Source organism: Nannobrachium achirus (genome assembly GCF_963921795.1).
Source record: "Nannobrachium achirus genome assembly, chromosome: 2".
NCBI lineage: Eukaryota > Metazoa > Chordata > Actinopteri > Myctophiformes > Myctophidae > Nannobrachium > Nannobrachium achirus.
In genome coordinates this window covers 20,096,018-20,120,694 of record NC_137811.1, presented here as the reverse complement: position 1 = coordinate 20,120,694, position 24,677 = coordinate 20,096,018, and the positions used below count along the sequence as shown (strand labels likewise).

Genomic DNA, 24,677 nt, shown 5'->3' with positions numbered 1-24,677 from the left:
GCGTAAAGACGCGCTGCGCGCAACGCACTGTTTACATGCATGGGAACAACAACAACAAAAAACTTCCTACACTTCCGTTTCCAATTATAATCATACAAAAACACACACACAAATTCATCGTTTTAGCGTTGCTTTCGGTTTGAATCCAATGCCGCGATCATGACGCGAGAGGAAGAGCTGATCCGGATCGCCAAAAAACTGGACAAGATGGTGTCCAGGAGCAACACGGTGAGTGTCGGCTGGACGTTGACGCATCGCAGCGTTTGTGTGGTCGCCTCGGGTCCTGGTCTAGCAGGCCTGGGCCTGAAAAGAACCGATCTGCAAGCACGCCACGCGTTGTGATCTGTGATGTGTGATCTGCAAAGAACAGATGCAGATCTATTCTTTATCTGGCGGCGACGACACTGCCGTATTACGAGGAGTTAGAAAAATATAAGCACGAAAATGCAACTAAAGAAAGTCACCGCCTATTTAAAGTTTTGATTTATTTTCTAATCTATAGTCATTAAGCTTTTTTGCGTTTCTGTTGCCATCATTCAAAATTGCATGGACTTTTACCAGTGTATTACTGCACACAGAACAGTTGTAAACCCCTAACAACTGTTGAACAGGTGGCTGCATGGATGCATGCACACGCACGCACACGCCCACAGAACGCAGTTTATTTGCTTGCTGAGCAGATTTGAGGAATACAAAACATGCAAATGGAGAAATAAACGCGTTTGCAAGCAACTTGTTGGGCCTGTAATGTACAGGCTATTGTTTGTTTTCAGGGTGATCTTTTGGTGTAGCGACAGAGCTTATAAGTGAAAGTAAACAGACAGTGCTGCGCGCTGTTGTTGTTGCGCGCATGAAGGTCGTGCCAGAACGCAGGCAGCCTGCAAGAAGTAGGCCATTATTCTTGGCGGTCATAATAGTAGTAGTAGTTGGTTGATCATTCATAGACACTTATATATCGACAAGTCCTGCGACCTATAACTGTCACTGCATTATACACTGTTATGTAAAGGGCATACCGCACTAATAATACGAGTGTAGTATTAGTAGGCTATATGTTATAACTAATGTGTGATTATTATTCATCTAAGACTAAATAAATGATCACAAATGATCTAATCTTGTTTTAAACCTCATCTATAAATGGACTGCATTACACACTATATAATGTAACTACACTAATTGTCATTGTGTAGTGTGATTGATATGGTTTAAGCATAAGATTTTTTTTCCTTTTTAATTTTGGTTAAAGAAACAAGTCAATCATAATATACGGATAAACACATACAAGCATAACGAAACAATTATTTAGAAAGTGGACCTGCAAATGTAATGTGAATATAAATGATTTTTTTTTTAATATTATATTTAAATAATCGCTGGTTAATAGTTAATAACCACTTTCGACATCTCCGCAATATAACTGGTACTGTAGTGTCATTGTGTATATACTATATAGAGATTGATTATGGTTTCAACAGATATGATATTATGTCTGCTGGCACCGAGTGCCGTGCTGCGAGCTTGTACAGCTGCTATTTTTGAAAAGTTGCAAAGATTTGAGCAAAAATATACTGTATGTATTTCTAAAGCGAACATTTAACTCAAATATTTGCTTCTGGGGGGTGGGGGGGTGGGGGGGCTCTGATACATAATATTTGGAGATGGGGTCGATGGCCAAATACATATCATTCTAGGGGTCCTTGACATGAAAATGTTTGAGAACTACTGACATAAAAAAACAGGCGTTTTAACCAACACACAAACGTAAGGGGTGTTCAATAGCACTGATTTATGAAAAATACAAAATAAATAAAAATGGAGCTAGCTGTTTTTGGCTGGACAGCGACGATATATGGTTTGTTTGAATAGTCATATGTGTGTTAACAGGAGGGAGCTTTGGACCTGCTGAAGGAGCTTAAAGATTTCAACATGACACTCAAACTTCTTCAGGTAGAGTATTGGACACATAGGCTACTCATACAAACTTCTTCTGGTAGAGTAATGGACATATAGGCTAGTCATACAAATGCAAAAATATGAATATGTGTATAATTGATCTCACCGCCTCACACAACGTGAAATATGCACATTAGGCACATTAAAATAACTGCGAGTGACAAACCAAACTTTTTTCTTTTTTTCTTTTTCTTTTTTTTACATTTGCCACACAAGATCGGTGAATTAATGAGGTGGCTATTGGCTTGATGATATGATATCGATCTGAACTGAAGATGTGCCTTTTCTCTGTTAATGAATGATTGTTTCGAGGTTTTTATAGGAAACGAGGATTGGCGTGGCAGTACAGTACAGTGAACAGTGTCAGTGTCTTTTCTCATGTTACTGAATGATTGTGGTGATGTTTTTTAGGAAACGAGGATTGGCATGTCAGTGAACAGTGTCAGGAAGCAGTGCACAGACGAGGAGGTTGTTGCCCTGGCCAAGTTCCTCATTAAAGAATGGAAACGCCTGCTGGGTAGGAGGACACTTCCTTTACAACACTTGTTCTCAACCTTTTTAACAGTTTGATATCAGTGGAAAAAAGTACTCACATTCTTTACTTGTGTAAAAGTATCAATACTGAAAAGTAGCTGTTACAAGTAAAAGTCCGGAATTCAAAAATGTACCTGAGTAAAAGAAAAAGTACTGAAAATTGGAAATACTCCAGTACCTCAGAACTGTCCCCAGACCCCCAGTGGTTAGCATAAATGATAAATGGTTCATTTATATAGCACTTGTATCCAAGGCACTTTACAGAGATTGTGCATTACATTCATCCATACATTCATACACCGATGGCAGAGGAAACCATGCATAGCACCGGGAGCAACTAGATTTTCAGAGTCTTGCTCAAGCACTCTTCAACAATAACTCTGGGGGAGCCCGGGATCGAACTGGGAACCCTCCGTGTTCTAAGACGGCAACTCTACCCCTGAGCCACTGCCGCCCCGGCATGTATCAAGGAGCTCCAGAGTGGGTTCTTTTTTAGTTGAGTAAATATTGACAGAAAGCTCCTTCCTCCCAACAGACTCAGCCAGTTCTCAGGGCGAAAAGGTCAACGAGATTAAAAATGGTACAGATGTCACCAAAACGGCAATGTCACCGAACCATTCATCTGAGAGGGAAGGCAGGTTGGTACTCTGACACACACACACACACAAACACACACACACACACACACACACACACACACACACGGACGCGCACACGCGCACGCACACACACACACACACACACACACACACACACACACACACACACACACACACACACACACACACAGGTTAGACAACTCATGAACTATTCCTTTCAGATTTTAATTTTAAAGGCTGATTGTAGCGTCCAGAACATCTTAAAAAGCTACTGCATCAAGGATGGCAGGTACAGTAGAGCGGGTGTATGGGAGATTAGCTGTTTAAAACTCATTGCTTGCAGGTGCAGCCGGGGCCACACACACCCTCGGCTGTGTCTAAAAGCCATGTTTTCGCTACAGAGTTCTTCCAGCTAAAAGATAAGCATAACTTGCTGGAATGGCAATGGGAGAGAGACCGTTTTCACATGCCCTCTGCGACAGCAAAAGTTCTGGCATTGACCGTAAGCCACCGTTTTCATTTGTTTATTTTCCAATGGTATAGAACTATATTCGTTCGTTCGTTCATTCATTCATTCATATATTGCAATCATTCATTATCACAGGGACTCTAGGTTAACAGGTGGAGTTGTCAGATCTGTTTCTAGCTACCGGTATATGTATCACTACACACACATCCCTTCCCACACACACCAACTCTCCTTTTTTCTTTTCTAGTCGTGCAAGGCACCCACAGTGTGTGTGTGGGTGTGTGTGTGTGTGTGTGTGTGTGTGTGTGTGTGTGTGTGTGTGGGCAGAGAAACGAACTGAGATGGTCTGGGGTGAACATTATTTGCTTTCTTGTCCGTCAGTGACAGGAGACTGGATGCGGGACTGCAGCACGACTCTGACCCTGAAAAAAAAAACCCTGACATCTACAAACACAGGAAAGAAAAGCGCGGCGACGACGACGAACACAAAAACAAAAAGAGAGACCAGGTGCCGACGAAGGAGAGACACGCAGAGAGAGATCGGACGCAGCGAGAGGAATCCCCCCAAATCAGCAAACTGTTAGCGGAATACAGAAAAGCGTGGCGTTTGGAAGAACCTAAAAAAACAAGACCCACTGAAGACCCCAAACGGGACAGGGCTGATGGAGCGAGGAAGGAGAGCCGTACGGACGGATCGCCCAGCCAAACGTACCGAGAGGAACCCTCGGATGAGAAGCATCCACATCACCCTGGCAAGGAGAGGCATTCCGAGGAACACAAAAAACAAAGAGCCTTTCAAGGCTCCAAACCGGAAAGACAAGACGATCCCAAAAGTGAGAGGCCTGCGCGAGACCCTCACGGCGACAAACCCAAGCAGGAAGCAGACGAAGGAAGCCCGACGGGGGAACAGAAGAAGATCAGAGGCGCGGACGAGATCACGAGGGAGAGAATCTGCGAGGACCCCCAACCGCGCAGGTACGTGGACTTCGTCAAACGGGACAGACACGCGGAGGAAGACACAAGAAAGGTCAGGCCTGCGGAGGATCGCAGAAACGAAAGGCGCTCGCTCGAGCTCCCGTGGGAGAGGGCCCCGTGGCGAGAGAGGCCCCCGTTCGACCCCCAACGAGAGCGGCCGCTCGACAATCACAGGCCGATGTTTGAAAGGTGAGCGGCGACGCGGAAAAGCTCGACTGTTTGGCTCACTTTGTAGCATTACTGTGCCACTAAGCAAAAGCGGGGCTTGGTTTCAGAGATGCTGAATTCTTCCCTTTAGGAGAGGAGTCCTGGACAACCTCTACCCGGACCCATACGCCATGTCCCTTCCTCCTCGCCCCCCCCGGCCACCCCGCTCCCCCCCTCCTGTCAAACGGCCCTCCGTTGACGTGAAGAAAGACAGGTCAGGACGCTCGTGCATTTTGGGCTGGAGACTGGAGAGGACTGCATGCAAAACACGGTCTAATTGGTCTGGCGTGCTGCATGAAGACATCTAACTCCTTGTTGGTGTGACACAAAACTAACTTCTGAGGTTTAACTGACTTGATCCTGCAGTATTTGAACTGGATTCCTCACCCAATCAGAAGTCTCCTGTGCACGGTGCATGAGAGTGCGATGCGAGCCTTTATTTGAGGTGCGTTAACTATAGAGGCATGCTGTTCCGTGTGTGAACCCTGCGCCTGCACAATTGAGCATTACGTCACTGTCGGGCAGAAACCTTGTATCTCCAAGTTTCAAATGTACATGTTTTACAAGCACACAACACCTCGCGATGCGAGGCGTTGTTTGCTTGTAGATCGGCTATTTTCACTAGTTTAAATCATTTTTTAAATAATAACCAAAAAAGGAAGGTTTTGGACATACAAGGTTTCCACCCGACAGCGACGATTATGTTGTGACGTTTTGTTCAGGATCAAGGACGTTCCGGAGCCCTCTACATGCCCTCCTCGTCGCAACACACACCCGCCGCCGTCTTCTCCTCCTCCCGCTAAGCGTCGCTTTAGCTTGGAAAAGATGATGAAGAAGAAGAAGAAGGAGAAGAGGGAGAGATCAGCCACTCTCAAGTGCGTGCAGTGGTTGTTGTGCGAAAGAACTGGGAGTGAGCATGGGTTGTACCCGACACCGACTGGTTATGAGTTCAACGCTTCGATTTTTCACCTATTGTGACACCCACTGTGAGAACCGTGACCTGCCCCGCATAGAGACGCTAAGGTTCATTTGGTTAAAGGGGTTGTGATTTGAAAGGAGTCTCTTGATTTCTCTGTCCAGCAACCTAACCTAAGCTGAAGGTTCCTGCTGTGTGCATGGTGTGATGGGGTCGGACTCGGTCAGGTCACATGTGTCTTTATGAGATATATTTGGAGGTTAAAACTACGGAGGCATGCTGTGTTTTTGTGTGAATTCCACGACTGAACAACTACTGTACTCTGAGCGTGGCGACATTTTGTTCAGGAAGGTGAAGAAGGTCGTCCCTCGTGCCATCGTCCAGAGGCCGCCGTATTCCGACTCGGATTCTGATTCCGACTCGGATTCTGCCCCTGCGAAGTACTCACTGGAGATTAAGGAAAGGTCAGCCAGAAGTGTGTACGGTACCGTGGTTGGTTGTTGGTGTGTGAAAAAGAAACGTGTAGTGCGTTGTTGTCGTACTCAACAGCGCAGCATGGTTATTGATTGAAGGATGAGTTTAACCCATTTGGAACGGGTACACATTTTGTGTATCATTATTTTATGCTTTAACTATTGAAAAATAGCAGATATACAAGCTCACAGCGCGGCACCGAGTGCCGCTCTGCAAGCTTGTAGATCGTGAAAATTAAATTCAAAAATCATGAAAATTCAAATGTTGACCCGATTCTATAAGTGTCTTTTGAATCCTTCTAAGATTTTTTGGAAACCCTATGTTTCTATGTCAGCAATCTGGCCAGCCATCGTCAAAGAAAAGGTCCTTTACACTTAAATGGAGCTCAGTTGGTCTGTTCTTGAGAGACTATTGTGTCAGTGGTTCTCAAACCTTTTCATGTAAAGGACCCCCAAAATGATATTTATTTGGCCACGGACTCCCATCTCACAATATCTAGTTCCGGGCACCACCCAGAAGCAAAATCTGAGTTACAAACGTTCGCTTTGAAAATACATAATATGTATTTTCAAAATCTTTGAATATATTATATTCAAAGATTTGCACACATTTTCACGACTTTTTCAAAAAATAGCAGATCTACAAGCTCGCAGCGCGGCACTCGGTGCCGCGCTGTGAGCTTGTATATCTGCTATTTTTCACCGGTTAAAGCATTCAATAATTCTAGGACTAAATGGGTCAAGTGGGGGTTCCGTTTTCTAAAGGAGTCTCTTGGTCTCTCTGTTCAGGCAAGTCCCGCCGGACCCCAACGCTCCCATCGCTCCTCTTCCCTTTCATCTCCATCCTCCACCACCCAGGTCAGCCGTCTGCATGTCGTCTCGCATCAATCGACCGTAGCGCCTTATTCGTTGCAATGAATTAGACTGACTGTATGTGTATATGTCATAGTATATAAGAGAAACAGCACATTCGAGACGCGGAGCACTCGAGATGCGGCACGGGGCGGAGCAAGCGGTCGCCACAACAACGTACTCCAGGCGGTGCGCCGCTCTATTGTCCACGACACTGCGAGCGGCTACCGAAGCCCCCCTGTATCCACGAAGCCCAAACGAGTTACGAGGCCCCCCTGGGTCCACGAAGCCCCAAGCGGCGCGAAGGCCAGCGGACCTTGGTCCTGCTCTTCGCCCCCGAGCGCCGCAGGCGCGAGTGGCCGCGAAGAGCGGGCCAGGGCCGCGCGGCCGGCGGAGCGCCGCGCGAGTTACGAAGCCGTGGTGAATGCAATCGTTATATTTATGCCCAGGCCGTAAGGCCTGGGCAAGCGCACGTTAAACGCCCTGTCCAAGTGACTACAATGGAGCTAATGGCTAGGCTAGGCTAGGCTAGGCTAGGCTAGGCTAGGCTAGGCTAGGCTAGGCTAGTAAATAAAGAGTAAACACTTCCGGTCTGCGGCGAGTTCAAAGCGTGACGTAACTCTCTTATCCAGTGGCTGACGTCGCCATCTGGTGGTGATTAGTGTGTGGTGAACGTCAAAACGAGTGCTCCTTGACAACTTTTACTGGTTTCTTGAACATACTGTAACATATACATTTGTACTCTATGTGGACTTTTAGAAAAGAGCCTCCGGACCCAAACGCACCGTTTGCTCCTCTTCCTTTACACCTGCACCCCCCTCCTCCTCCTCCTCCTCCTCCTCCTCCTCCTCCTCCTCCTCCTGCCAAGCGCCCCTCTGTGGAGGGCAAGAAAGAGAGGTCAGGACCCCCCCCATGTGTTGTCCTTGCAGACTGCAAGCGTGTTGTTCGTGTGGTAACTTAATCAAAGTGTGTGTCTGCGTTTCTTTGAGAGGGGAATCTGCCATTTTTCATTATTGTGACTGAAACCCGTATTTTATTCTATTCTGAGCCCTGTCATTATTGTTTGCCATCCCAGAAAGGAGTCGTCGGATTCTAAATCCCCGACATTGAAGAAGGCGTCAGACCACGTGAAGAAAGACAAGGACAAAGACAGGTCTGGGCTCTGTGAAGCGTGGCGTCTTTCTTTCGTCGCTTGGTGACTTAAGAAAGTCGAACGCTTGAATTGTTCTCGGGAAGTGTGAAGATGTGTCATTAAAAAAGTTTACACAAACTAGACGGAGGATTGTTGATTCTGCTCGAGTTGGCTCTGAGGGTGGAGGGGAAAGCGTACATATTTGTTCAATGCATTTGTCATGTACTGTACTCGCCTCAAAGCTATACATTGAATGTAGCACTTTGAGTTGACGTCTATACTGACAAAATAAACTAGAAACTAGATTGCTGCTACTCTATCTACAATGTGTTATGGTGGCTGGTTATAATAAGCTGTGTGGATGATTTGGGAAGAACACAGATTGTGTGAGTCTGTAAGTGCTAAGGGCTGTTTTCCTGTTTGCAGGAAAGACTCATCGGAAAGCAAAGTGCCTAAAAAACACTCGGAAGAAGCCAAGAAAGAAAGGTTGGCTTGTCAAGACTGAACAGGCATGCAGGGACTCAGAATCACTTGGCTAATTATGTTCGCTCACGGGGAATTTGTTTCCAAAATGCAATTCACACGTTGGAACTGATTGGCAAAAAGTCTGAACATTTTAAACTGTCACATAAGGCAAACATGTTTTCAAAACTCTTTATTATTTTCTTAATTCTAAAGAATTTAAAGAAAATGTCCAAAATAGGGAAAATAGCTGATTACTGTAGCTTACAATGCATGCATGCAATAGCTATTTTCACTATTCATCAATCATATAGCCGTCCCATTCCTTGTATTTGCAAACATACTTGGCCACCAGATTGTATTCTGTTGCATTAATGGTAGTCACCTGCGTTTAGTTGTTTTTCTTTTACTGACTAGTGCATTGATATTTTCCCACTTTTCATATTTCTAACATGTTGTTAAAGTTCTCTTTTATCACACACGTGCAACATGTTTCCCGTTTTCAGGAAAGATTCGTCTGACTCTAAACCAGTGTCTCTCAAAAAGACGAGTTTGGAAGTGAACTCTAAACCAGTGTCTCTCAAAAAGACGAGTTTGGAAGTGAACTCTAAACCAGTGTCTCTCAAAAAGACGAGTTTGGAAGTGAAGAAAGACAAGGACAAAACCAGGTGCGCAGGCAGGGCGGCTTAACGGCACCAGGCATTTTCTTTATTATCTTCACTCTCCACTAAAGTGCACCTCCAGGAGGATGGAAACCAGCTAAACTGAATATTATTGCACAATAATCTGTGCTCAACGATGTCATAAAGAAACCACAAGTGTACGCTTTCATTTCCTCGCCAAGAAAGAAAAGGGGGAAACGGCACCGTCAGCGGGTTTAACTCTGATGTTTGTGTTTGTGTTACAGGAAGGACTCCTCTGACTCCAAGCCAAGTCATCCTGTGAAACGCCAGTCCACCGAGTCCAAGTCAGAAAGGTATTGACTCGTTTTTATTATTATATGTCACAGTTTTTTTTTTTTTTTTTGTGAAATTGAGAACGGGAGCGCTCGTCGTGCGGCTTGTAAATCAAATCTTCTTTCTCAGGGTCCCTGGAACAAAATATTTTGAGATGGGGGTCCACGGTCAAATACATATAATTCTAGGGGTCCTTGACATTAAAAACTTTGAGCACCACAGATAAAGAAACATGCGTTTTTCAGCAAAGCTCTAGGATAGGACATTTTTAGGTATTTCTCAGGTCTTAGTGGGTTAACTTTGATGTTTGTGTTTGTCTTGCAGGAAGGACTCGTCAGACTCCAAGCCAAGTCATCCTGTAAAACGCCAGTCCACCGAGTCCAAGTCAGAAAGGTATTGACTCCTTTTTATTATTATATATATTTTTTTTTAACCGGAGAGTGACACAGAAACGCATCTGTGTCACTCTAGTTTTGACCACTTTAACCATTATTATTACAAAACTAACCACTATTACAAAATAGTAGATATACAAGCTCATAGCGCAGCACCGACTGCTTTGAAGTGCACTTTTGAAGTGCTTTGAAGTGCACCAAATCTTTGAATAAATATTATTTAAAATTTGAGTGTAACTCAAATATTTCTTTCTCTGGGTCCCTGGAACTAAATGTTTTGAGATGGGGGTCCAAGGTCAAATACTGTACATATAATTCTAGGGGTCCTTGACATTAAAAACTTTGAGCACCACAGATAAAGAAACATACGTTTTTCAGAAATGTTTTTTTGTTTGTGTTTGTGTTTGCAGGAAGGACTTGACTGACTCCAAGCCAAGTCATCCTGTGAAACGCCAGTCAACAGAGTCTAAGTCAGACAGGTACTGACTCGCTTTTATGTAATTCATTTTAGGCCCTTACATTATAGCTGACATTCTTACCCACCAATCTTCCAACTCGGCCATACAGTACACACCACCCATGACCAAATTACCGGACCCCAGAGGATTAAAGCCTGATTTATACTTCATCGTACAAATGCATAATAATAACCAAATCTACAAGCTATTGCCTTGAAGAATTGTCTGTTTTTAGCGCATGGCGCCAGTGCGTTTGTATTTACCTGTCTACAACTAGTAAGACACCTCAGGGCGACATGCAACCTAAAGGCAGAGGTCGTGGCATGTCTTGGCCGTCTGTCCAGTGATGTATATTGGACCAGTTACCCAAATATGGAGATCCATGTACTGTATTATGGAGATATGCTGTGTTACCCCAAACATGCTTACTCAGTTATTCGTTATGTGAAAGTCCTATGACGTCTATCACATCATACATACAATCCCTGTCATGCCCATACATGGAGATCCCTGTCTGATCCAGCTACACAGATATGAGCTGTCTTCCTCCATACAGTATATGGCCAAGACAGAATTCATTTGCAAATCAAGACTGCTGACTATCATCACCTGGATCTCCATATATGAAGATCACGACACTGACCTCAATCAACCCCTGGATATCCATGGAGATGACTGGAGGCATTCCCATATAAAGTCCTGTTAGATATGGGCTTAATATTGATGACATCAGGGATTTCCATATATGGGCATAAATTCTGTTAGAGTGATTCCCATGACATCACAACATACAATACATGTTATGCCCACACATGGAGATCCCTGTCTGAACCAGCCACACCACTGTGATGTCACCTGTTTATGCCCATATATGGAGATCCCTGCTCTGAGTATCTGACTGTGCTAAACTGTTCCAGGAGGGAGTCCACTGATTCAAAGAAAGCCACTTCACCCCCAGCGAAGAAGCTGACTGTGGAGAGGTATGCACTTCTCTAGCCTGATGATGATGATGATGATGATGATGATGATGATGATGATGATGATGTTAACCCATTAAGACCTGAGGCCGATTCTACAAATGCCCTCTAAATCCTAACAGTTTTCTGAAAAATCGCACCAGTGCGAAGTGAGCTGTGCAAACACGACACACGTGCATATCTCCTTGTGTGGGCCGTTCTGTCTGTGATGTCAGTTACTTTATGTGTATGAGCACGGATCCGTACTACATACATTCTGTACTAATACAGACAGTGAATGAATTGTAGGAGCGGTGTGCACCGCTCATAAAACGCTGTTGCTACAATTATCGCCCTAAATCATTATACTACAGCGTCACACAAAAAAGTAGCAAGCTGAACGCGGCACTAAGTAACGCGCTTTGAGCTTGTAGATCTGCTACTTGTGCTACCATTTATTTTTGCATCGTGTTTTTACAAGAGTTTTTCTTAATTTTTCTGCATATTACTGTGTTTTATCTGTCTGTCATTCAATGTTACAGTATATGAGATTAAAAGAATGACCCCAATTTAAACAAGCCCAAAAGATTTTCTGAGGTGTTGATCCTTTTAGTTGACCTTGTACCAGTGAACTGTACCATCATGAAACTGTACCTTTTCCTATACAAACTTCTAATAAAGTCTTCAATCAATCAATCAATCAATCAATCAATCAATCAATCAATCAATCACTATATAGGTAAAATATAACTAAAATCTAAAATGACACATAAGCTTTCCAGGTTTTAATGGGTTTTTAATGATGGTGAAAGAGACAGTGTTGAAGATATGTCATTGTGTACACCAGGAGGGAGTCTCATGGCTCCAAGCCCTCTAACCTGGGCTCTGTGCTGCAGAGGAAAGCATCAACGGACAGCATGGACAGGTACTGTATCTAAACACACACACACACACACACACACACACACACACACACACACACACACACACACACACACACACACACACACACACACACACACACACACACACACACACACACACACACACACACACACCCTTCACCTCAGCATCTTATCAAGATAGATTAACCCATTTAGACATGAGGCCAAAAAATGCCTTTTAAATCCTGAACTTTTTGGAAAAACTTCAGGAAATGTATTCAAAAATCACAAAACATTTATGTTGCTATCTATCTATCTATCTATCTATCTATCTATCTATCTATCTATCTATCTACTGTACAAAGCAACAAGGGTTCCCGGATTGGAAAGGTATAGTTAGGTATAGGGTTTTCTGGTCTAAATATAGAACAGCTACTAGGTAAAATCTTCAAATAATGATAATTTTATCTGTATAGTTGGTATCATGAGGTTCGGCCATTCTTGTTTAAGCAGGAAAGGGAAAGCGGACGTCCCCAAAGCGCCCAGCACTCCCACAAGCCCCATGTCCCCAGGGGGTCCGCTGTCCCCGCGCCTCGCCACCGGAGACTCCATCAGAGACAAGTGCATCGAGATGCTGGCCGCTGCCCTGCGCACCGACGGTAAGTCACACACACGCATAACTGACCGTGCATACGGTCTTTATGCAGACACAGCGACACATACTGATGGGCGGCTGTGGCTCAGAAAGGTCCTTAGAGTGGGGTGGCCAATGGTCCGTGGGTCGGCGGTTCACATCCCAGCTACTCCTGTCTACATGTCGAAGTGTCCTTGGGCAAGACACTGAACCCTGCGTTGCCTCCAATGGTGTTAGCTGGTCAGTTGCCACCATTGGTGTGTGAATGTGGGAAGTGAGGACGCTGGCGTTGACTGTTCGCCGCTTCACCTCCCAATGTATGAATGAATGGAACATTGTAAGCGCTTTGAGTTCGCAACTTGCTTAGAAAAGCGCTATAAAAATGCAATTCATTATTATTATTACTGTACTGTATAACTCACTAATCTCATTTATTGTCATGTATTAGCGTCATTTATTAGCTTAACTTTGAGTCATTTTAATTTCTACTTTTATTAGCACCCGGGACAGTTTTTACGTTGCTATATTCATTTTATCAGACACGCCCCCTTCCTGTCAAACCCATTGTAACTTCAATTCCATTCTATCCAAGCTTATTGTTTCACTTAGTGCAGCATTGTATAAATTAAAATAAATAAAAACAAAGCTCATCAGCTTATATATTTTTTTAAATATATAAAGACGAGGTGTTTCCCGATCTTTTTCTCCCGATTTCCGATCTCCTGATCCGATCGGGACATCCCTAGTTGGGACCCCCAGGGGGGGGGGGTCCCCAAATTATTTGGGGGGGTACCCGGATGATAAGCTTAATGTGCAACATTGTTTTTTTCACTCAACAGTAAACAAACCACCATACAGTTTAAGTGTATAGAGGGTATATGCACAATTTGAAGGACTTTTTAATAGTTCTAAAATGTCAAATGAAACATTGGCCAAATTGTCAAATATTAGAGGCAGAAACTGTGAAAATAGCAGATCTACATGCTCACAACGCGTTGCGAGGCGTTGTGAGCATGTAGATCTGCTATTTTCTCAAAAGAATCGTGTTATACAAAATGGAATGCCTCAACGCTTGTCAGGGTGGATTATTTTGAGGGTTGCGGCCTGAAAAGGTTGAGAACCCCTGTCCTAAAGGACTCCACTCATCCCTCATGCTGTCAGGCACTAGAGGAGGACATTTGACAGGAATTCCCGTGGGTCCCGTGGGTCCCGTGGGATTCCCGCAGGACAGGAGTCAAATTTGTATTAATGCCAGGATCGGGACGGGACAGGAATGAAAATCAACAGGAGTGGGCAGGAGCGGGAATCATCCCAGACCAGTTCATCAAATCGCAGAAATAAATTGCACTGGAAAGTGAGGTCTTTGAACTGCGAAAAATTATAAAATGATACGTTATATAATAATAAACATGATATAAAATATAATATGGATCAAAATAGAAAAACATCTGCACAATTTTATTTTACTACTCAATACGATTTTGTAGCTTATTTATATAATTTCAATGAGTTCTACAGCCTTTTATATAGTTATTTAAAGTTACCTTTAAATAAGTTTTCTACTTATTTTTTATGTGAACCATTTCAAATGACAAATAGCCTCGTCATGCATTGGCCACAACACTTATTATGATATGATGCAGTGTTACGGCCATAATATTCTAAATCCTAAAATCCTAAACAGAGCACAATTTCCATGTGCTCTGGCTTGTATCATCCTGCCCCGTCTACAACAGACGTGTTTGTACCATCGTCTACCTGAGTAGGAGGAATCCCCAGTAAAGCCGCGGCAGGTGGCATGAGGCAAAACAAACAAACATGTTTATTGTAGAGAGGGCAAGATGGTACAAGTCAGAGCAGATGCAAATACGCTGCCATCACAGGATTGTCTCTTGAGAGTGTGTGTGGGGACAATGTTTGATCATTTTCATTGTACAGTTTGTTGGTTACTCCCGACGTCGTAATGGTAATATTATTAGTACATTTTATGTTAGAGGTAATAAAGGACAACTTCGTTTTTTTACAACAAGGGTTCATATTTTAGATGTAATTAGAGAAAAGAAAAAGTGATTGTTAAAATGTTTTCATTTGCTTCATTCTATTGTTACCATGCTAAAATGTGGGGCATTGCGTACGCATTGGGGGCATGCGCACAAGTGGCTAAATATGTATTTTTAGACACAATGAGCCAGCAGTTTCTTTATTGCTATTTACAGTAACACTTCTAGCCCCCATAAGTCACATCCAACCATGAAAGGTTGAGTTTTATCTTGGGAATGGGCTTATTCTGAGTAAAATGACATATTTAGCCACTTGTACGCATGCCCCCAACCACTGAAATAGGAATCTCTAAAACAATAGAAAGAAGTAAATGAAATCAATTTAAAAGTTCTTAAAAGTCCTTAAATTGTTACTTTAGAAATGTGCAGAAAATTTGTGTGCGCTTATGCTGTATGTTGGTTTGTTTACTGTTGAGTGAGAAAACAATCTGGGGACCACCCAAAATCATTTCGAGAGCCCCCAATTTGGGAACCACTGATGTACACATCGATTAGATCGGTTGGGTAGTTACACCCAGCTCATCTAATTACTGCATTAGCCATCACCCACCACACCACATACAGATAAATACAAATCTAACATTAGTGCCTGTTGAGATTGGCAGATTTCACCCAGGTTTTTTTTTATCTCACTAACGTCACTTTGTCTGCTGACCTCACTCAGCAACGAAATAAAAAGAAAATAAACAAAAATAAAAATATAACAATTCACAGGAGGCGAGCAGTGATCACCCCATGATGTGCACTGCAATGTAGTTTCAAATGCATTACATTGCAGGTGCTATTTTGAGAGTAAAAAACCTAGAAAATGTGCCAATCTCAACAGGCATCAACGGTAAATGAATAATGTATTTTATGTCTGTTCTTTCCATAGACAACTACAAAGAATTTGGCACCAACTGTGAAGCCATGGCTGTAGACATCGAGAATCATATCCTTTGACTGCATGTGTTGAACAGTCTGAACCGATCACTAGCAGGCCTTACAGTCACACACACACTATGATCACACAGGTTATATACTGTATACGGCCCGCGGGCCATTTGCGGCCCGCGGGGGGCTACTGTCAGGCCCCCACCAACCCCAGTAATAATGGTGGCATACGAGCAGCAACAACACTAGTATATCGTCGTTGTCGGGTGGAAACCTTGTATCTCCAAATGTGTGTCGCACAAAAGTAGTGAAAACAGCCGATCTACAAGCACACAACGCCTCGCGGTGCGAGGCGTTGTGTGCTTGTAGATCTGCTATTTTCACTAGTTTAGTTCATTTTTAAAATGATAAATACAAAACGAACGGTCTTGGACATACAAGGTTTCCACCCGACAACGACGATATGCTACCACCAACTGGATTTTAGCCATTGTGCTCAGTGTCACTCAGTCGGCAGAGAATAGCCATTGATTTGCATGGTTCTGGATGAACCGCCAACTCAGTGTATGAGAGTGACTAATAATATACACAGCTATCCATCTCCCAGGGCTCTAGCACATTGTAGAGGGGATGATAGCGCTTGGCTGATAACCAACAATAAGCCACTCCTGAATTATTCACTGACTTATACTCAGTTGCGCACCAATGTCATGCACAGAAAATATAATGATTATTTTTGTGTGTGACACTGGCACGCAAGACATTATACGTCAGGTTTTACATGAACTCATTTACCGCCCCTCCCGATAGTCCCAATAAAATCCCTACGTTCCTCTCTGCCGGTCCCGATAATCCTTAGAGATTAATATGCTTTAATCACTATAAAACATTACAAAGTAAAATTGCTGTTTTATCGGTAATCAGTGCCTAATCGCCCCCCCTAAACTGGTGCTTCCGGTCGGTCACTTCCGTATCTGGTCGGACCAGTTTCCATATCCGGTCTGGGGCGGGAATATCGCGCAACTACCGTTAGCCTCCGTGTAAAACGGAGACGGAGCTCAGCGATGGAAAGGTCTTTTTTCAAGCGGATTTTTGTATTTCAAAGCTGAGATCGGCTCTACTCACGCATGGAACATGATCCATGCACAGATGGTGCGCGATGTGCACGCACGTCCCCACGTTAAACGGTAAGGACGACGTGGGAGTTAACCCCTTCAGTCGATGTTTAAAAGACAGTAAATGAGTTAACTGCGGCCATTATAAAGCAGTTTGCTTGGTGCACTATTAGCTGCCACTCGGGGGTGTTTGGTGCAGCCTTAACTCCCATCCTCTGTGAGGCTGCACATATCTACCAGGAGATCAAGGCCACCGACATGAAGTACAAGAACAGGGTGCGGAGCCGCATCAGCAACCTGAAGGACCCCAAGAACCCCGGGCTGCGCCGCAACGTCCTGGCAGGATACATCGGGCCGAGTCGCTTCGCCAGCATGACTGCTGAGGTTGGTACTCAGAGCTGAGCCGCCATGCGCTCTGGTGGCGCTTCTGGTAAAGCAGGGGTCTTCAACGTTTTGCGAGAGAGATAGTTGAGAGAGAGATAAAGCAGGGACCCCCACAACCTTTCTGTAGATTCCGTATAGTTTCATTGTTTGAACTTTGATAGCACAATCGTCAGTGTATTTTGGATTCATGTCAATGTGTGTTTGGCATAGACACTCGACACCGCGGTGGATTGGCACACCCAGACTTCTGTGTTGGTGGGTTCGATCCTTTACCACATGCATCTTCAATAGGGGGTCCGGGACCCCTAGGTGGTCCTCAAAGTTACTACAGGGGGTCCTCCAAATCTTTGAGTGATAGAAAGTTTTTTTTCTCCTTTTTTATATTAACCACTTGAACCCTAGTGCCATATTCTGAGAACTTTAGCCAAAAATAGCAGATCTACAAGCCAAATATGGCCCGAGGACAAATGTTATACGGCCCACGGCTTCATTCCTAAATTGTATTATAAACAGCCCACCAGCACCGTCAAACAAAAATATTTCCCCAGAGTATAATTTGTCAGGATTCCTTGTTCCCTGTTCCCCATTCTGAAGGGGTCAAAGAAAGGATATTTTACTGTATTTCTTACCCTGCACGTCTGGTTACATTTGGTAATGTAAAATAAGGCTTATGTTATTTCTGTTTTGTTCAGAGCACTCACCTGACAAAAGACCATTGATATTTAATATTGATGATGATGATAGTTAAATAAAATCGTTTATAAGCGATGCATAATTTATGTACAGTATGTGACTTTGTTATGGTCCGAAGGTACATCAGGAGATGTAGTCGCCCCTTAATATTTTCTAATGTGGCCCCCTTTGAAAAAGTTTTGAACACCCCTGGTCTATACCAGTGTTTCTCAACCTTTTTTCTGCATGGGGCACACTTTTCATGTCCCAAGAATCCATGGGCACACCGACATAATACGGGGGTGTAAATACCGTCACTGTCGGGAAGAAACCTTGCATCTCCAAGTTTCAAATTTGTATGTTTCTTCGCAAAGTAAAGCCCTGCTTCATCATGCAAGGCTGTCGCACAACAGTAGTGAAAACAGCAGATCTACAAGCACACAACGCCTCGCACCGCGAGGCGTTGTGTGCTTGTAGATCGGCTGTTTTCACTAGTTTCAATCATTTTTAAAATGATAAGTACAATACTGGCTTTCAAGCAGTTTCAAGGGGCACACTTGACCCTTCTCAGGGGCACACCAATGGTCCCCAGGCACAGTGGTTGAGAAACACTGGTCTATGCGAACACGCTTGGCCCGTGGTAGGGGGAGGGAGGGAAGGGAGGCTGATAATTGTTACTGCAACGTAATCCTACGGGCCGTGGCGGCACCTGTCAGCAGGGAGTGTGTGGGGCAGAAGGAGTAGGACGGAGGCTCTATGTCTTCTATGCTAATAACACAGCAGAATGTTGACATCTTATTGGTGTTTCAGTTGAGCAGGTGGAACACATGCACCCTCTAGTGGATAGAAATGACACCCTATCTGACAGTGTAATAATTCACCCTTTGTCAAGTCCCGCCTGTTGTGCCGCCCCTCTTCGCTCCCATTGGTTGCCGTGTCTTGGTGGGACAAAAGTCCTTTTTCTCCATCCACTGCCATTGAAATTCAGTTGCTTCTTATTGTTATTTTGTGTATTCAATTCTCATTTTAAACTTGGTTTCAGCAAAAAAAAAAAGAAAAAAGAAAAGCTCTCAGGTGCAGTATATAGTGACTGGGCATGTTTTTAAACCTTTCTATTTCTCCAAAAATTATGTTTTAGCAAATTCAACATAAAAAAGGCTGAACCAGGGCGGGACAAGGCAGAAAGAGCCTGTTGGATGGTCAGTCAGGGAACAACCAGAAGGCTGACAAAGGGTTAATTGTAATAATGGACCTATTATTAAATATTCGCCCTCTTTCTGCTCCTCTCACTCATATGCCTCTTTTCTCCGTTCCCAATCCACATGCGCCCCACTCTCCTCCATCCCCTCCTCCACCCTCCAGGAGATGGCCAGTGACGAGCTCAAGCAGCTGCGTGAAGTGCTGACCCAGGAGGCCATCAGGGAGCACCAGATGGCCAAGACGGGAGGCACCACCTCCGACATGCTGCAGTGCGGCAAGTGCAAGAAGAAGAACTGCACCTACAACCAGGTAAAAACCCAGCGGGTCCCATTAAACCTTTTAGCTCAAAGTAGAGTTATTTGATTATTTTATTTACCCTTTATTTATATTCTTTTCTGCTTTTGTAATTGATGTCATCCTATGCAAAGTACTGTGTTCTATCTGTCTGTCTTTCAATGGTATATGAGATACATAAAGTAATTTCCCCCTTTGGATAATAAAGGTATCTATCTATAAAGTGGTTCCTAGCACTTGTACCAGCGATTTGTACTGTCATGAAACTGTACTTTTTCCTATGCAAACTTCTAATAAATTCTTCAATCAATCAATCAGTTCTCAACGGGCCTGAAAATTAACAGCCCGGCAATTACCAGACTCTTACGCCCGAAAACCCCGAAAACCCTGAGAAGGTGTAATTATGCCTTCAAAGTCACACATCCAACAAGCTTTGGACTGACAGAGATAATGGCCAAAACAACGTGAAAACGGTCATTTTAGATTTTAGCTGTGTACTGTCTATAGCAACATACGACACATTTTCTAAACAGAGCACAGATTTCATTAGTGATGGCTTCTCTGTGCTCGTTGGCTTGCTGGCCTTCATTAAGCAGTGCAGCTCCACAAGTGAAATTAATATATAGCACAACACTGGAGCTGAGACATTATTATTATGAGAGGCAGGGGAAATCAAAAGCACAATGTCAGAGCCCGACATCCCCATCTTACAGCAGGCACATTATTAAAGCCAGCACAGCAAACCGCATGCCCACTCTGTCCAGCACAATCTGAGCCCAGGCAGGAAGCTGTCATCTGTTCGTCATTTTCGTTACGCTTATTTTTTTCATTCCCATTTCTGCTAAGCAGCGAGCTATGTGTGCTTAGATGATTTTGATTTATATTCTGATAGTCACAATGGAAGTCACAATGGAAGCGGGGAAGAGGAGGCGTAATGGCCGCTTTATTGATTGATCGTTTTCAGAGCTTCCGTTGCTCCAGTCCAGAGTCCAGACTGAATGGCGGAAGCATTTGAAAATACTCGCAAAACTTGGAAAAATGGAGAAAACTTGCTTATGCTTATACTATTTTTCAATAACTGTACTTGAGTAAATGTACTACTACTACTACTGCTACTTTCCACCACTGTTCGCTTGGCAGATGGTAGCATTCACACACACGACTTCAGATTTCAGATTTGTATTGAAGGGATCGGTCCCTTGAGGTGCAGCATCTAATTTTCAAGGGGAACCCATAAAAACATGAAAAAAGCTGAACAGCAGACATATAGATACTTACAATAACAGTGTACAGTTACATTCATACACAGACAGCTTGCTCACCCTCTCCCACCCACCCCACCCCACCATCATCTGTTGAGCAACAGAAGAGAGATAAGGGCACAGTGCAAATACATCAGTATGTACCGATGTTTCTGGTTTAAATTGGCACATTTCACTCAGGTTTTTTTCATCTCACTCATGTCACTTTATCTGTTGACCTCACTCAGCAACAAAATAAAAAGAAAATAAACAAAAATAAAAATAAAACAATTCACACGAGGCAAGCAGTGATCAATCACCCCATGATGTGCACTGCAATGTAGTTTCAAATGCACTACATTGCAGATGCTTTTTTTTTAGAGTAAAAAAAGAAAAAGAAAAAGAAGAAGAAGACACGTGTGACATGCATGATCTGGACAGATTGCACCAGGAAATGTGCCAATCTCAACCCATAACAATGGTATATCCCTACAGGTACAGTCAATTTAGAAACACATACTGTACAAGTTGGTTCCAGATGTGAATATAGGGAAGTCTTGAAGCGACAGGGGGATGAAATGGATCTGAAATGGAAGAGATAGAGGAGATGGAGGAAGATCATTCCAATCAGATGGAGCTTTGTAGCAGAATGACAAAGAAGAAGACAAACGGTTGTTATGTAATCAGCAGCAGCCCCTCCAAAACATCCCCACGTTCACACAGTAGTGACAGTACAGCCGCCCTTCTGTAAAGAGGGCTGATTATTACACAGGCTCGTGTTGTCTCTCTCTGAGCTTGTATAACCATAATCACATCTGAACACTTGAGGGGTGATACAACGTTCTGTGTGCGCGTGTGTGTGTGTGTGTGTGTGTGTGTGTGTGTGTGTGTGTGTGTGTGTGTGTGTGTGTGCGTGCGTGCGTGCGTGTGCATGTGTGTTTATGTAGGTGCAAACCCGCAGTGCTGATGAGCCAATGACCACTTTTGTGCTGTGCAACGAGTGTGGGAACCGCTGGAAGGTAAGAGACCTCTTTTTACCCACTTCAGCTCCCACACACACACACACACACACACACACACACACACACACACACACACACACACACACACACACACACACACACACACACACACACACACACACACACACACCAAATACAGAAGATATTTCTGAACATGTATTCTATTGCTCTTTGACCGGTTCAGATAGTTGTTACTTTAATATCTGGTTTAAAAGGATCCCTAGCTAATATGCCTTAATACATTATAATGTAGTACCACAATGGAAATAAGCGTGGAGGCTTTCTCGTGTTCATCCTTTTGGCTATTTGTATGCACATGTTTTCATATGATAATATGTCAATAAAGAAGTCAATCAAATTGCCCCCTATAACTAAAATTAAACAAATGAATAATATTTTAAATGTTATAATGTGTTGCAAGTTCATTATGTCATGTGTCAATGTGTCGTCCGCCCTATGTACAGTAATGTATGGAATGCATGTGCTAACAAAACATATATACATTATGATTTGATGCTCATATTAACCTTAGGACGTATTAAGTTGTGTTTTATTAGGCCAGGGGTCTTCAACAGGGGGTCCGGGACCCCTAGGGGGTCCTAATAGAGTTACTACAGGGGGGCAAATCTTTGTGATAGGATCATTTTTTTTAAATTAACAACTTGAAACCTCGCATCCCTATTCTGAGGAGAACTTTAGCCAAAAATAGCAGATCTCAACGCCTCGCGCTGCGAGGCGTTGAGAGCTTGTAGATCAGTTACATTTCAGCAAATAGGTTTGGTGTAGAGGTCAAAAATAGCAGACCAAGTACCGAGTGAAAGGTCAAGTTAACTAAAAACACAAATCCAACATAGACTGATGACAGTGCTGTCAAACATGTCTCTGAATCTATCTCTATCGATGAAATCACACATTTATACAATTATGTAGTGGGGGTCCCTGCTTCATCTCTCTCTCAGCTAAGGGGTCATTGGGCTGAAAACGTTCAAGACCCCTGTATTAGGCCATGCTAATAACATTCCATAGGGATTCCATGTGTGGTCCCCCCCCGCAACAAAAATAGCAGATCTATAGACCCAATACGATGTCTTGATCTCCTAATACTCAACAGCCTCGCATTTATGATAGTGATATTGATATTGATTGGTTGATCAAATATATTAACAAGATCGTTAACAGTATACAGGCACAGTCGTGCAGTCAAAGGTTAGGCTAAAAGGATAACACAAAAAGCCTCCAGTGGCTTGTAAGCACTCAACGGTGCCCCTTTAGCATCTCTAATCCCATGTCTTTCTTGGTTCTTTTTTCCCCTTTTCAGTTCTGCTGATGTCTTCTGGCTCAAGTCACAACAACAACATCACTGGTTACACTGAACGACATTTTGTTTTTGTTTTTTTCTATTAAGGGGAGGGGAGGTTTATAAAAAAATTACTGCAGCTAGTGGTTATAAAGATAGCTTGTTGAAAACTCTTACGATTTATACTTGAATTTTTAAGATTTGTAAAGCATGTGCTTGTAATGAACTGGGCCTGAATGGAGGAGCGGTTTGCTGGGAGTTGAACCACTAAAATAAACCCTATTCTACTTGGTTGACCGGGATCACACAGGGCTCTGGACTAGATCCTCCATCCACTCTCAAAGTGGGGTCCAGTGTTCCTTGAGGGGGTTCCAAATGGACCCTCACAGGTCTTGAGAGTGCATGAATGGAACCAAATGGAGCCTGATGGGTCCATTTGGTTCCATTATTTAGTGCACTCTCAGAGTTATGGGGGTCCTTGAAATTAAACATTTTGAGAGCCACTGATCTAGCATTTCCCTCTATAGTACCGAAGTCCTGACGTCACTCGTTTGTCCCCTGGGTCGCGGAAGTTTTTCTCTATGGAGAATAACATTGGGTCATTTTTTTCCTGGGGGCACGGTGGCGCAGTGGCTAGCGCTTTGCCTCACAGCTAGAAGGTCCTGGGTTTGATTCCCGCCGGGGGACGCTGTGGGTGCTGGGGGCGTGTTCCTCCCTCCGCGTCATCAGCGCCCACACCCTAGGTGGGGTTGGCGATAGGGCCTTTCTGTGTGGAGTTTGCATGTTCTCCCTGTGTCTCCTAGGGTTGATACCCTCACAAAAACATGCAGTAATCCTGGTCTCAATAATGCCTCCCCCTGGCCAGCCGGGGCGCCTGATGGAGGGGAAAGGAACTGGTTGGAATAACGTGTTCCTTCCACGTGCTATGAACCATCCCAGGGAAATCCCCCCTGTCAGGTGAAAAGAAACAACTTGGACTACCCATGCATTGAAGGAAGCATGAGGTTTGTTCATCGTCTCCCCTGGCGCGGCAGAGGGAGAGCAGAGCCCAGGATTACATAGGCAATTGGCACTGGGTGAAAAATGGGTTACAAAATTGTGTGATAAAAATTATTAGGAGAACATTGGGTCATTTTAAAATCGTCTCATATAAGCATTGGTGTCTCACCGTCAGCTGATGCTTCATATAAATACATATGAGTCAAACCTATTTTTGAAACACAGTGCTTATTTGACCCGATATTAAACAAGTCAAAAACTTGACCCAGGTAGGAATCTATAAATTACATCAGATGTCGGTGCTCTATACCAAATCTCTTTGTGGAAGAATAGCCTAACTACAAGCTTGCAACAACACAGCGCATCGCATTCGCAAAACACGTTGACGGGCTGTGTCTGCCGAATGTTCACCAATAGGGACACTAGTGTTCAAGTGTTTTAAAGCTGCACTACACAACCTTTGACACGATATAAATGTCTCAATAGAATACCAGGGAGACAAAATACAACCACCCCAATTAAGTTATATTGTATGAACTCTACCATACAGATTGTATAAGTTATATTGTATTTACATACTCTACCAAACAGATTGGAAACAATTACATTATATTCTTAAAAAAAATGACAATGCCGCCTTGAGACCCTGGTAGAATGGTAGA

At 43.6% G+C, this 24,677-nt stretch overlaps 1 protein-coding gene across 2 annotated transcripts; it reads left to right on the top strand.

The window, feature by feature from the left end:
* tcea3 (transcription elongation factor A (SII), 3) lies at window positions 1–24,677 on the top strand. Of its 2 annotated transcripts, XM_080746685.1 has the most exons (17): window positions 1–228; window positions 1,888–1,950; window positions 2,368–2,473; window positions 3,026–3,128; window positions 8,540–8,599; window positions 9,082–9,243; window positions 9,483–9,551; window positions 9,856–9,924; window positions 10,337–10,405; window positions 11,302–11,364; window positions 12,188–12,265; window positions 12,738–12,883; window positions 15,793–15,854; window positions 17,141–17,290; window positions 19,325–19,471; window positions 21,645–21,716; window positions 23,038–24,677. In XM_080746685.1, exons 1-17 carry the CDS (start codon window positions 160–162, stop codon window positions 23,044–23,046), a joined length of 1,497 nt encoding a protein of 498 aa, XP_080602811.1. In that variant the 5' UTR covers window positions 1–159; the 3' UTR covers window positions 23,047–24,677. The 2 variants fall into 2 exon arrangements, with proteins under 2 accessions (XP_080602811.1, XP_080602812.1); XM_080746686.1 differs by lacking the exon at window positions 9,856–9,924.